Source organism: Lissotriton helveticus, chromosome 6 (assembly GCF_964261635.1).
Source record: "Lissotriton helveticus chromosome 6, aLisHel1.1, whole genome shotgun sequence".
Taxonomy (NCBI): Eukaryota; Metazoa; Chordata; class Amphibia; order Caudata; family Salamandridae; genus Lissotriton; species Lissotriton helveticus.
In genome coordinates this window covers 1,121,915,227-1,121,930,100 of record NC_136067.1, presented here as the reverse complement: position 1 = coordinate 1,121,930,100, position 14,874 = coordinate 1,121,915,227, and the positions used below count along the sequence as shown (strand labels likewise).

The following is a 14,874-nucleotide window of genomic DNA, read 5'->3' as shown; positions in this document are numbered from 1 at the left end:
CATAATAAAACATTATAACCTGCTTCCGCAGAGAAAAGTGTGCTTATTGTTTGAACCCTCCAATGTAAAAGGATTTTACATACACAAAAAAATTAAACACGAAAAAAAGAAAATAATCTACTTGCCTGACTACACTTCTCGCTCTGGTCCCGATCTTCTTCTTTCCTGCAGCCTGTGCTGGGACCAGCCCACTTCCTTAATCAGTCCTGTTGCTGCACTGTTGCTGTGAGAGCAGCGCCAGGATTGGATGGATCATCCTGACTGGATGCTCCTTCAGGCACTTCAGGCCTGTGCTTGGAGAGCTTCAAAGTGCTCTGCTGCCAAGAGCATCCCCCATATGCCTCTGGGCAAGGGGCAGGCTGGCTGCTGCGTGCGCACAATGGTAAAAAATAAAATGGCAGTGAAATTTTGTATTGCCATTTTGTTTGTTCCTGCGACGCTCCCCCGTCCAAGTGAAGAAACTGACACTGAGTCTGGAGCGAGTTGTCATGGCTGCCAGAACTGAGGAGCGTACTGATCATCAAGCTGCTGACAAGGAGGTCGGAGGTGCCCAGAGTGAGTCAGTCATGAATGTGAGAAATAAGTCAAAGCACAAAGCCAAGTGGCAAAGAGTGAATTCTCCACAGAAAAAGAAGTTGTGTTTCAGGTGTAGATTTTCATATCCACACGAAGGTAAATGTCCCACCACTGGGCAAATCTGGAAAGCCTGTGGAAAGGAGAGCCATTTTGTGATGGTGTGCAAAGTGAAAGAAACACATTTGCGTCACGGCTCGAAGACAAAATGGCTGATTGAACATTACAGAACCAACCGCCATTCAACCAATGCCCATAAGGCCAAGTGACCACATCAGCTGAGGAAAATCGACACCAAATTAACATCAACATCTAAATCTTTTTCAAACAGTTCTTCCCAGTCAATATCAAGTTAAAGTGAAGAAGATGCATGTGGCTTGTTTATGTTCACCTCAGAGAAGCATGTGCATGTTGGACTGGTCTCCTGTGTGGAAAGACCTTGGTCCAAGAGAAATCGGCATCACAGAGCACCAAAGTCATTCAAACACACTAAAAGTCAATGGTTGCTCAATACTGTTCATTATGGATAGTAGTAAATCAATACTATGCCTAAGGAGAAATATAATAAACTGCCTCCACTGGCCCGACTTACGCCATTGAAAACTAAACTGTATATGTGGGCTCATGGTCAAGGTTCATTTGTGGCAACAATGAAGCATAAGAAAACAAAAGTACAAGCTCCGTTCATGTACTTCAGAATATGGCGTCAAGAGCCTGTTTACTCAGCTTCAACACAGCCGCTGTTATGTGACTGATATCTGTGAACTATAACATGAATGCTTGTCACAAAATAGTAAGTCAATTCCCCTTTAGTGTTTCATGGGTTGGGAAAACTCAAGACTATGAAAGCCCAATTACACATTAATTAGGACATCCATCCTATTGCTTAAAGACACAGTCAAATTGCCTTTCTCTTACAGGAAGCTGTTGAAAGAAAAGGAACTTGAATCTTTATTCAAGCACAATATCATTGAGCATTCTAATGGTCCAACTCCATGGGTTTCTTCCATTGTGATTGTACCCAAAAAGGGCAGTGAATGAGCTGTACGCGTCTGCGTGGATTAAGCAAACAAGGCCATTGAAAGACAATGGCATCTAGGTCCACCAATTGCCGACATGATAACACAATTGAATGGGGCAAAGGTATTCTCTCACCTGGATCTTAATAAAGGATATCATTCACTGGAACTTGAGGAGAAGTGCATTTACATTACAAATTTTTTTCTACACATATTGGTCTGTTCCGTTACAATAGAATAATTTTTCATGTGAAATCAACTGCAGAGCTATCCCAAGAAGTGATTTGATGTATCATGCAGCCCGCCATGAATGCATTCAATTACAGTCATAACATTGGTTTTCAGAGCTACATAGAAGGAGCATGACAAAGCTCTCACTCAAGTGTGTCAGGTGCTCACTGATGGTGGTTTAACTTTGAATGCCAAGAAATGTGAGTTCCATAAGACAAGGTTAAAATTCTTTGGCTATATCTTTTCTAACTGGGGCATGACACCTGATCCTGCTAAAGTGCAAGCGCTCTAAACTGAAGTCCCCCACAAGATGTTGCCTTGTTATGTTCATTCCTTGGCATGGCCAGCTGTTGCTCTAGATAAAAACAAGACTTTGCCTCTGTCTGTACACCTTTCGGATAGTTGACTAAAAAGAATGGTTATTTCCTTTGGTCACAAGAATGCATAAAATGCTTTCAGAAAATCAAGCAAGCTATTGAGAACGCTACTGAAATGGCATATTTTGATCCATACTGAGGTTGTTGTTGACTCTAGCCCTGTCGAGTTGGGTGCCAACCTTACAAATCACAGCAGCCACCCCAATGCTCGAAGACGTATTGTGGCATACCCCAGCTGAAGTTTGTCCTAAACTGAACGTGGTTACTCACAGCCCTAGAAATAGAGCTTGGCAGTGGTGTATGCTTGTGAACATTTCCACGTATTCTTGTATGGGAAACCCTTCATGCGTGTGACCCAACATCGAGCATTATTTACTATCTTTGGCCATCCAAAAGCAAAAATGCCTCCTTGCATTGAACGTCGGGGTCTGAGATAGCAAGATTACAACTACACCATCTTGCCTAAGCCAGGGAAAGATTATAACTTTGCTGACTGCTTTTCATGAGTGCCTCTACAATGCACTGGCACCCCTTTTAAGACGGTTGAAACTTACATAATTTACCTAGAGAAATCAAGCTGTCCAGCTGCCATTTCATTAGAATACATGTTCACTGTCACAAGACAAGATAGTGACATGCTGAAAGTGCAAGACATTATTAGATGTCAGCCTTTGTACTCTTACCAGTGACAGTGAATATCAAATGTTTAAGAATGTGAAATATGAACTGTCCATTACTCAGGAAGGTATTATCCTATGAGGGTTGAGAATTGTTATTCCAAAGAGTCTGCGACAAAAGATCATTGCAGTGGCCCACGAAGGACATCAAGAAATTGTTGCCACCAAATAAGCACTCCAAGACTGAGTCTGGTTTCCACATCTCAATGAAAGGGTTGAAAAGGAATTGCAGTGAACTTCTTCGGTCCTCTTGACAACGTACATCACCTTATGATGATCGTTGATGAACATTCTCATTTTCTATTAGTTGAAGATCTCTTATCTATCACTCACAAATGTGTCATTGAGAGATTAGACAGCATCTGCGTGACCTGGTGTGTTCCTGTGATTTTAAAGTCTGACAATGGCCCACCTTTCAACAGTCAGGAATTCAAAACTTTCTCAGTCATCTTTTGGTGAAGCATCAGAAGAGCATTCCTCTGTGGCCACGGGCCAATAACCTTGTCGAACATTTCATGAGTACTCTGAAGAAACATGTCCAGCATGCTGTACGAGAAAGCTCAACCTTATAGCTGTTCTAAATTCCACTTTTCGGGCTTAGTGCTCAAACCCTCACTCAACCACAGGTGAAAGACCTGCAACCTTGACCTTCGCTAGGGCTATGACAAGCAAGTTACCTCAATGGACCAACAGAAGAACAAATACCAAGTAAGAAACAGGTAGGAAAGACTTGGGTCGTTAGAGGAAAATGAAAGCCTATGCAGACACGCATTGACAAGTACGAGATGTCACCTTCCTGAAAGGAGCTCAAGTTCTTGTGCATCAGCATAGAAAACAAAAGTCTGATGCTCCTTTTGATGCCAAAATATTTCATTTTCTGACTAGAAAAGGACAAATGGTGACTGCCCAGTGTCCTGTGAAGTCTATTACGTGAGACTCTTCACATTTCAGAAGTGTGACTCATCGCTCAACTGGCACTGATGTGCTTGCAGATTCTGGGTCTGAAAAGACAAGTGAAAAAAGGCAAGTGAAGAACCCCTGACTTCTGCTGTCATTCCATCACCAAAGCCAGTCATGGAGAATTCTTCTGCTGGCATCCAGTTTCCACAGACCCAGGACATGTGATCCACGTGCCACGAAGACTCATTGTAGAGCCTTCATTGTATATATCTGTAAAAAAGTATAATTTCTTATTTAGCAAAGGAAGAGATGTAGTGGTGTGTAGGGCCGGACTGGTCGTAGCGAGCACCCGGTGTTTTCCTGGTGGGTTGGAGGGGTAGGGGCCGGTTTTGTCACTGGGTGCCAGTTTTGCAGCAATGCTGCAATATCGGCCCTCAGTAACAAAAGTGGGAGTGGTGCATTTTACTAGTGCGTCCCCCGCGGCAATCCCCCACCCCCACCTCCCAGGGCCAATCAGGCAGCAATCTGCCAGGGCTGGTTGCTGTTCCCAGTCCTGCCCTGGTGATGTGGGAGCATGTAATGACGGAACCGTTGTGGCTCCTGATGGACTCCATAGAACTGTGACATAAGCGTTGGAGCGCAGTGAATAGAATGTTGAGTTCGCAGTTACACGCAGAAAGAAAAACGTGTTATACTACGCTCTGTGTGTGGCATAGTTATTGGCAAGTACCTGGGCTGGGGAGGATGCTACACATAACACAAAATGACTGAACTTGTATTCATCCAAACCAGTAGCTCATTAACTAAAACAGTACTGTTTTAAAATGAAGTCCTTTACAATGTTATACCTTTATATTGTTTGAGAATTTGTTGTGAATTTGTAGGAAGCTGGCTCTTTACGAGATATATCAGTAATCCTATATACTGTGTAAAGAGTCCAGGGGTTCCCTTACTAGAGGATAAGGGCTTGCTATGTAATCCCAAAGTGCTCTATTAGGGGGTAGTGTGGTTGAACAGAATAAGGCTTAACACATAGTGCAAAACATTTTGCAAATACACACTGTGATTAATACATTACAACATGATTCAAGGAGATCCACACTAATTTATAAAAATTGCAAGTATCTTTATATATGTTTAGGCATCAAAGAAAAATCTTTCAGGGAAGCACGTTTTCAAATATCAATTCTTTTCACTTTAAAAGATAAACACTGCCATTTCTGAGCTCTGCAATGTTATCGGATAAAAAGTTCAGTAAACAGGTATAATACAGAAACTAACAGGACCAATCTCCAGGAATTAGGGCGAGTGGTGGGCAAGTTCCAAGGCAGCACCAGTGGCACACCACCAGTGGCATGGGTCGGCCGGGTGCAGATTGTAAAACATGTTGGGAGCCCAATGTATTTCAATGGAGATCGGTCACTGTGGAAAGAGGCTGCAGGCTCTGGCCAGGAGGCCAGATGTCTGAACCAGCAAGTGGGCTCAGGCCTTGAAATGTTCGGGATGGGGAGACATGTTTGGTCCTCTTCTCCAAGGCTGAGGGCCGATGGGTGCAGAGGTGTCTTTAGACGTCTGTTTTTTCCTTATCTGAGCTGTTGCAGTAGAGGGGCCTTGCGTGCAGAGGCTGCAGATGATGTCCAGCAGGGTTGAAACCATATGGACTCGAGCTCTGGAGGGCTAGTGCACCTTGTTGACACTGGTGACCCACTTCAACTCGGGCCGGAGGCGACGGGTGCAGTGGTTTCTTCAGTTGTTGGGTTCTGGCGGGACCGGAGGGCCTCAGAGTCTTTTCTTTTGGAGTGCCTTCAGAACAGATCTGCTGTTCAGTAATTTCAAGATTCTGGAGTCAACAGCTGCAGGACAAGTCGAATTTGGCACAGTTTTTGACGAGGGCAGCAGACAGGCCTGCGGAGCTGAGGCCAACTTAGGTGCTATCTTTAGTCTTCTCTGCTTTTGCAGCTCTTCTGGGTCCTCTCTCTTCTCAGTTCATCAGGATCTGCTTTTCTGGTGCCAGGGGCTCCCCTAAGTACTGAATTTAGGGGAGTGTAGGGTAGTAGCCAATGGACTAATGACCATTGGGGTCACTACTCCTCCTTTATGACCACTTCCTGTCGGAAGTGGGCATAACCCTGGCCCAGAATTCTTAAGTATGCCATCACAAAGATGGCTCCTTCTGAAAAATCATGTTCACCTAACAGTAGTCCACCTTATAAGTGGTACTAACCTGGAGGTAGCACGCCTACCTAAGCGGCTAATTTTCCCACCTGTCCAGGTGCCAAGAGGGCTCTCGTTAGGGGTGCTGGCTTCCTTTCCTATGAGGGTAGCCAGATTCGCATTCCAAAGGTGGCAGCGTCTTTGAAGTTTGCCGGCCGAAGGAGGCTAATCAGCAGGTCATCCTATGGGTGGGGGCGTTACACCCTCTTCGCGGACAGGCCTTCGTTCTGGGTCTCCTGAGATCAAAGGTTCCCCCTCTAGGAGGTCAGAACAGTGTCTTGGGTGTCAGGCTGGCAGTAACCAGTCAGCAAGCACACCAGAGGCTGGTAGGTTTTCAGAGGGCACCTGTAAGGTGCCTTCTTGGTGCATATATTGATAAATTCAACATTGGCATCATTGTGGGTTTACCAATACAAGATGTTTGATACCAAACATCCCTGTTTTCAGTGAAGCCATCTTGTAGCTGGGGAACTCGTTTTCACCATTGTCCAGCTCATGTTTTAAAATGGCTTCCTTGTTCCCTTGTACTGGTAATAGGACTGACCAGCACAGGGGTATATCTTCTCATGCAGGTATGCCCTCGTGTAATATTAAGCAGCCTGTCTCAGGGCTGTCAGGCCTACAATAGGGGAGACTTACAAATATTAAATGCAGTGTTAGGGACATGGCAAACAGATGTGTGTCATGTCGTGTTTTCACTTTTGTCTGTACCAAGACACACAGCCTGCAATGGCAACCTTGCATGTGCTTGGTGAGGTATCCCTTAGGGTGGCACAATTTGTGCTGCAGCCCTTAGGGACCCTCTTTAGTATCTCAGGCCCTATGTACCAGGTACATAGGTACCTATGTACCTATGTACTTAGTATTTACTAAGGACTTACAGAGAGTGCTAACGATTTTGCCAATTGGGGTAAACAGTTGTACATTTTTTAGAGAATGATCACTGGTACTGGGGGCCTGGTTAGCAGGAACTCAGTACACTTCAGTCAAAGTTGCATCAAATACCAAGGACCAAGTGTTTGTGTGTGCGGGGGGGGGGGCGGGCACTGCAACAAAAACCAGGAATCCTTCAGTGTTATTTGAATAAAACTCCATTTTTTATTTTTGTCTTTCAGGAACACTTGATTGAAGTGAAAAGCAAAGAGAATGACATTCAGCATCTAAATGAACATGTAGAAAAGTTGTCTTCCTATAGTAAGGCAGAGGGCCACCACACTTTACAAACTAGGGTGGAGGATTGCGTCCTGCTGCTCCAGGATGCAAAGCAGATTACTGAACGGCGCAAAGATGTACTTACAAATGTTGGTGATTTCATAGAATTACATGTTGCAGCTAGCAGTGCCCTCCATCAGCTGAAGCAGACTGTTGAGAGCACCAACAGCATGGACAAGACTAAGTCCGAAACACTAGACAAAGAACTAGAGGATGTAATTGGGCAGATTGACAGACTGGGGTCGATAGCTGCAGGTTTGGATGGCTCCCTTACCAAAGCGCATTACCACCTTAAGGGAGGCATTTCCGAACAGAGGACCTCATGTCGAGCTCTGGCTGATCACTTGTTCTCTGAGCTGGAATCAGTCCAAAACCTCTTGGGAACAAAGCAGAGTGAGGCAGAAGCCCTTGTGATCATGTGGAAGTCCTTCACCGAGCGAAAAGAGCAGCTGCTAAAGAGTGTTGAGGATATTGAGGAAAAGGCAGACAACGAAGAATTGCAAGAACCAACCCTCCAAGCACTCAATCAGAGGTAATAACACAAATGTTGTTGTTTCATTCATCTGTAGACATAATACAGGCAGATAAAAACTAGGACATGCAATTTCTTTGCAGCTTCCTTTATGCAGAAATAGCTAGATGGCCTTCAGCTAATTTTGTGTTGCTGTAAACAATAATGTGGACAAAAAGAATGAGTTGCATATATATATCAGATGTTTGCAAAAGGGTCCAACCTCAAAGTCATTTCAGGCAATCTTCAATAAACGTCTCAAGCTAATTTGTGCTAAAAGTAGTCTTTTGTATTTCAAACAAAAATAACATTGCAAAAGGACCATTTTATGTTTTCGTGAAATGATATAGTTTGGTTTTTTTAACCTAAGAAGCCTTTTTTCGCACAGTCTTGTGAAAAACAGAATAGTATTTTGAGTCTACGTGCTGCTGTCTCTCACTTCCCACTTCTGATCACCTTATGAAGTGGATAAAATATGTAATAATTATTATAGTTGACAATATTTGTGCAAAGATTCAGATAATAACGTAGAAATGTGAAAATATTAAAATTGGAGAAAAAAAATTAAGTGACAGTTTAAGGAGAATACCTTTTTGTAACTTGTAAGTGTCGCTTAAAGCCATTAATCATCTTCCTTTATTCAAACAAACTAGTTTAAAATGTTCACAGGAAAGCCAAGAATTAAAAGTGACAGTTCTAAAGCCTAACATAAAAGTGACAGCTCTGCCCATTCCCGATAAGGCATTCCCTTCACAGTTCCCACTAGACCGAGCAGTGTGAGAGAAATTGTGGACTTCATGGGGCCTGGCAGTCTTTTCCAGCTATTATTCGTTTTCACATGCCTACCAACACTGTATTTATTTTATTTTTCAGATGTAAAAATGTAAATGTAATTGAACTCTATTTGTTATAAATATGACAGTAAATTCACAATGGATTTGATATTTTTGAATTTCCAGACTCAAGGTTTTTAATTTGCTGGAGGATGAGTTAAATTCGCACCAGCATGAGTTGCAGTGGCTTATGGACAAAGCAAAACAAATCGCACAGAAGGATATAATTTTGGCAAATGAAGCCGACAATGAGATAAATGCTTTGGAAGCCACCTGGGAAGATGCCCGGAAGTTAATCAGTGAAAAGTAAGTTGTCTGGTAGGAAATCAGTTGTCTGAGTAGCATTTCGTGTTTTTTTTTCTGTGGAATATCATTTGATAAATATAAAATTCAAATTATAACTATCGGGGATGGTGGTGGTGTTGGCTCTGTTCAGAGGGTGATTATGTGTAGTTTGAATGATGAGTAGGTTTTAGAAACACTTACCAAATATGACATGCACTTCGATGCCATTCCATTCAGAGTTCGACAACGTCTGAGAATTTTGACTAATTAGGAGCCCAGAACATAATCCAATTTAAATGTTACTAAATTTGCCTTTCCAGATTCAGTGAAAAACATTTGTGTAAGGTTTGTCTTGCAGCACAGGAAATCGTATTTTGGATGACCGATGGCCACAGTGACATTAATTTGTATTCTGTGTACATGGCTTCCAAAATTCTCTTTCTATAGATACTAATATAGTCTGCTAAGCAAAGAATGTTGGTTGTTTGGAACTAACTGTTCAGTATGAAAAACTAACCTCACAACAGAGGTAAAAGCAAGAGGATCAGGCTGTGTGTTTGACCTCTCGCTTTAGTTGGGAAAAGCTAAGGCAAGCACATTTCATGCAGTAGAGGGAGGTTGCAGGTCTATCAGCAGATTGGGTGGTAAAGATTTAATGGGCTCTTTCATTGTGTTAATGCATAGTACTTTGGCCCCTTTATTCTCGGTCCCTGCAATAGACCTTTCTAAGTTCCTGAGGAATAAAAGGAGCCAGGATCAACTACAATTTAAATTTAAAGTGTAACCCATTTGGCCACACAGTAAAATCCTGAGTGGGAAGATGGCATTTCATTTTGATTTATTACAAATTAAAAGCCAGGCTGATACCATTCAGTTTCAGAAACATATTGTAAAAATACAGAATCAATAATGGAAATCCAAAACACAGGACAAAGTTTTTCTCAAAAACAAATGAGGCATTCTGTAGCCACAATACAAAGAATGAGAAATAAAGTCTGCTGATTAGATTGACAATTCGATCCTCCTGATTATGCATGAGGTTGTCTAAGAAAATCTATTCAGCCCTGTTCTAAGCTAGGAATCAGGGAAACCCTATTTAAGTCAGGGAAGCAAGAAAGGTGTCCGCATAGCTGAATCTCAGTAGAAGTCCTCTAATGGGAAGCATATTGTGTAGCATGAAGCCTCACAACAGAAATGTCACAAAGAAGTCTCTAACAGAAGTCTGAAGAACCTGAAATGTGATCATCAACTATACCCACAAAGAGAACCTTCGAGAATCCAATGTGACGTCTCATTATTTTTCACCTTCAAACAGTAAAACTTGGCAACTACTCTTGAAACTCCTTTCCTTTGGTCCATGCAACAGAACATCTTGGGATTCCTCCCCTCTCCCGATTCCGCACGGACAGTAGTCCTCCATTCGTTCGTTAAGGCTTCTCATCCTTGCCAAAAGTACTCCTCCTGAACCTCACTATCTCTTTCACACAATGTTCCTTCTCTATTCATAAGATCACACAACTGCACCTGCAGAGGAGAGATAAACATTGCATCCAAAGCAAACATTCACATTGGCAAGTACACATTAAGAAATCCAAATCCTTAGGGCCTTTGGTAAAGTTAGTGTAGCAAGCATCTCAATACATGTTTAAATGCATGATTACAGATACATATACAGTTAAAATATAGATGTATTCACCATCTGCCTCCAGTGCATTATGGTATATGCAGTTCCAGAATTTAAAATGCTGCCCAAGTAGATGGTGCTGTGATCCTGACATCAGCGTCAAGATTCTATTAAACTAGCTTTAAGACAGGATGTTTTTCTTCAAAGAAGAGGCTTCAGTTTCAAGATGACTCATAATACCGCCCCTGAAACTCACAATGCACCAGGATTTCTGGGAGTAGTGTGTAGTCCTTAGGGGCGATACCGCTGGTGTGTGAGGAGTGTGCGACCCCACCCCCAATTGTAATGTTAAAGCTCCCTCGAGCAGTTGGCTGACGAGCGTGGGACCCCGCACCTGTGCGCCTGAGTGGTACTAAACCTGGCAGATATTTGGCAGCCACAGGCAACCCCAGAACACGGACTATCCCTGCTGACGAGGGGTGATACCCCGAAACTCGTGTCCAGGGATGGCGAAGATAGCAGATAATCGAAAGAAGATGCATCGCGGAACACGTAACTACATTGACCACAGTCCTTAGGGGCGATACCGCTGGTGTGTGAGTAGTGTGCGACCCCACCCCCAATTGTAATGTTAAACTCCCTCGAGCAGTTGGCTGACGAGCCTGGGACCCCGCACCTGCGCGCCTGAGTGGTACTAAACCTGGCAGATATTTGGCAGCCACCGGCAACCCCAGAACACAGCCTATCCCTGCTGACGAGGGGTGATACCCCGAAACACGTGTCCAGGGATGGCGAAGATAGCGAAGATAGCAGATAATCGAAAGAAGATGCATCGCGGAACACGTAACTACATTGACCACAGTCCTTAGGGGCGATACCGCTGGTGTGTGAGTAGTGTGCGACCCCACCCTCAATTGTAATGTTAAAGCTCCCTCGAGCAGTTGGCTGACGAGCCTGGGACCCGCACCTGCGTGCCTGAGTGGTACTAAACCTGGCAGATATTTGGCAGCCACCGGCAACCCCAGAACACGGCCTATCCCTGCTGATGAGGGGTGATACCCCAAAACACGTGTCCAGGGATGGCGAAGATAGCGAAGATAGCAGATAATCGAAGAAGATGCATCGCGGAACACGTAACTACATTGACCACAGTCCTTAGGGGCGATACCGCTGGTGTGTGAGTAGTGTGCGACCCCACCCCCAATTGTACCTTTAAGACAGAATGTTGAAGACAATGAAGGGACATACTCTGGCAGCAGAAGGGATGGGACATCCAGCAGTCTGAAGTACCATGGACAGTACGTGTCCTTGGAAAAAACATCTTTAGAAAACATTCATCTCCAGTGCCTGTGTCAAAATCAAAACCTAAGACAAAGACCATACCTAGTGTTTTCTAACACCACACACCAAGGGTCTTCCCACTGCCCTTGACGTTAAGTGAGCCTTGGCACCAGGGTAGTGAACAGCCTTGAGTGAGTCATGCCATAGTCCCAGAGCCTCCTCCAAAATAGCCTCCACAGTCGACACTTGCCACTGTCCCAGAAGTCACCCAGCCTTGAAATGCATATTTAGTGCTGAAAATTTCTTAACCTCCAGAGCTTAAGCCGTGATACTGAAATACACGGCTTCAACCCCAAGAGCCTGGGCAGCGTGTCCCAGAACACAAGCAACTCCTAAGATGCCTCTAAGGTGGAACCAAGCTGGACACTGAGCAATTCCCTTTCTGTTGAAGAACAATATGGTCAGCCAGCTGTATAGCAAAATAAGGTCTATAGTGTTTCTGTCTGCAGCCTCATTCTAGTGCCGTCTCCACCCTCTTGAAAATACCTCATCAAAAATTGCCATCTTACCTTCAAAGAGGCAGTTTCAGAGGAACCTCAGGACTTTACATTTGAAAGAAAAAGCCTAGGGAAATCACACCACCACAAGCACTAAAAATCACACCTCCCACATTCCCCATCTTATTTTCTCAGGCCAGGGCTACACTGTATATCAGGCAAATCCATATGAAGAACATATACCAATGATGGAGATGACCTTAGGCTCCAATTCAACACAAACTCTCCAGATGACACATCTTTGGAGCCATACCCTGTAAATATTCCCAATATGTGACACAACTGCAAATCATGTTTTCATCCAGTTAGTGGGAAATCCTTATAAGGTTAAATTCTAATTGGAGAAATAGTATTTTCTTATTGAGACCCTATCAGAACTCCTCCCAGAAACCAAGTAGTCTGTAAGATATCTGACAATCCAGATGCATATAAAAAGAGATTCATTGACATTGGCCAAGAGGGTAAAACAATTTCAAATGCTAAAATCAGATACACCATTGATGTCACTCATAGGGCCTCATATAAAAAACAAACACTTGAGTTCTTCCACATAAACACAATTGGCTAGGAGTGTCTGGTTTCCATCAAAATATCCAACAGCACAACACTACCTCATTTCCCTGCCCTTTGTTGGGGAGTACCTCTTCCATCTGAGTTTCGAAGCCAGCAACCTCAGGCAGCACCGACAATGGCAGGCACCTGGCAGAAGATGCCAATCCGCCTGCAGCAGTCCTTTTTGGAAATGCAAACTACTAAACCATTCTCCAGATATGAAGTCTATGGAAATAGCTCCACATAGGCCAGACGTGCTCAAAACAAGGATTATTCATCCTCAAAGCAACAACTTTAACACATTCCACCTGACCATCTAAACCTGTTGGGGGACACATAATTTTGTACCTTCCTCAGTGGGAGGATATAACCTTGGACCAGTGGCAGCTGCTGCCCATAATTCTACACTACACCACCATATATTCTACTACAGCGAGTAACAGTCAAGACCACCAATAGTGGGTACAAGAGAAGGTGCAGGTTTTGCCCCAAAAGGGAGCTACCAAGCGTGTCCCTACAAAACAGTGAGGAAATGGCATTTACTCCCTTTGCTTTTGCATTCCAACAAAAGGTAAGACATTGGAGCCAATCACAGACCTATGACCGCTGAATCGATACATCATGTGAGAGCACATCAAAATGACTGTTCTCTAATATATTATTCTACTGCTCTTTATCTAGGATTACATGCTAATCCTCATTCTCAAGGACAGGTATTTCCACATCCTAATTCACAAGTGGGGCCCATAAACGCAACACTCCTGCATGCTGATGCCAGTTCCTATCTTTCCGTGACAACAGACACTTATCAGGAGCTTCCTCTAATGTCTCAGAAACAATTTAACCTTGATATTCTCAAAATGTCTCAGTATGAAAGGTGTGTCACTTTCGAAAACAAAAGGTTTCAAACACTATAGGGACTGCTGCAAAAAGATGTCTCTGATAGATCCCGGCCAGGTTTGCCTCTGGTTTCTGAAGTCGAGCCATGACTCCATGATCTGCAGACTGTGCATAAAAGAACTGGATGCCATCAGAGAATGCACGGCAAAACTTTTTGTCGCCAAGCATAAGAAAACCAAGCACTGGGACCACTTAAAGTCGTGCTCTGAATCCAAGATTTGATCCCGGTCCTGTTCCTATTGCAGGAGTCATGAGAGCCACTACAGAAGCCAGTCCGTCGGGCTCAGTCTTGAGGTGAGCACCAGAAACATAAAAATTCACAGCGGAGTTCCACTTCTTTGCATCCCTTGCACATAAATAAACAAGAGCATGAGGTCGTTTCTTGCTGGTTCCAGCACAATCCAAATTACCAGGGCCTTTATCTACGCCATGCCAAATCAAAGAGTTCTGCTCAGCTGTGGTCTAACTCTTTCGATCCCTAGCAACTTCGTCTTGTGTGCCTTTGGGACCCAAGGAGCCAAGAGACATTCTGCCTAGGACACCGTTTTCAGGTTCGACCTCAGTGCCAGCTGATCCCTCTGAGCCAATCTTGCCTCCAGCTCCTATTCTGACATAGCCCCAGCACCTAAACCCACATCAGACCCTTATATATTGATGGTGATGCCTATCTCGCTGCCAAAGTAGGTAGTCCCGATTGTCCTCTCCAATGCCAATTTGAAGCTGATCCGATTTTGACCGCCGCTGCACCTGGAAAATATGGAGGCATCCACTCCTGCATTTGGCTTATCACAAGGCATGCAAAATTTGTTGAATTCCCTTTTTGGGACCAGCTGTGATAATAATAATAATACAGACATTCGTAGAGCGCAAACAGCTACCTCAAGCAGAGGTGTCCCGGCACTATAGCAATAAGAGGCAAACAAGGAGGACTAATCATCAAGAAACCAGATCATATTAACCTAGGCTAAATAGCCACCTTTTCACCGCTTTCCTAAATAGTGGCTCTGAGTTAATATGTCGTAAGTTATTTGGCAAGGAGTTCCAAAGCTTGGACGCCTTGAGCGTGAAAGATCTGCCACCCAACCAGGATTTCCTAAACAGTGGAGTACACAGTAGGTTTTGTTTGTT

The 14,874-nt window shown here is 43.8% G+C and overlaps 1 protein-coding gene across 1 annotated transcript in view; it reads left to right on the top strand.

The window, feature by feature from the left end:
• SYNE1 (spectrin repeat containing nuclear envelope protein 1) overlaps positions 1-14,874 on the top strand; it is a 2,361,447-nt gene that overhangs the window by 776,853 nt on the left and 1,569,720 nt on the right. The window contains exons 39-40 of the mRNA XM_078648775.1: positions 7,107-7,735; positions 8,674-8,853. Of these exons, the coding sequence (XP_078504901.1) occupies positions 7,107-7,735; positions 8,674-8,853 (809 nt within the window). The remainder of the gene's footprint in view (positions 1-7,106; positions 7,736-8,673; positions 8,854-14,874) is intronic.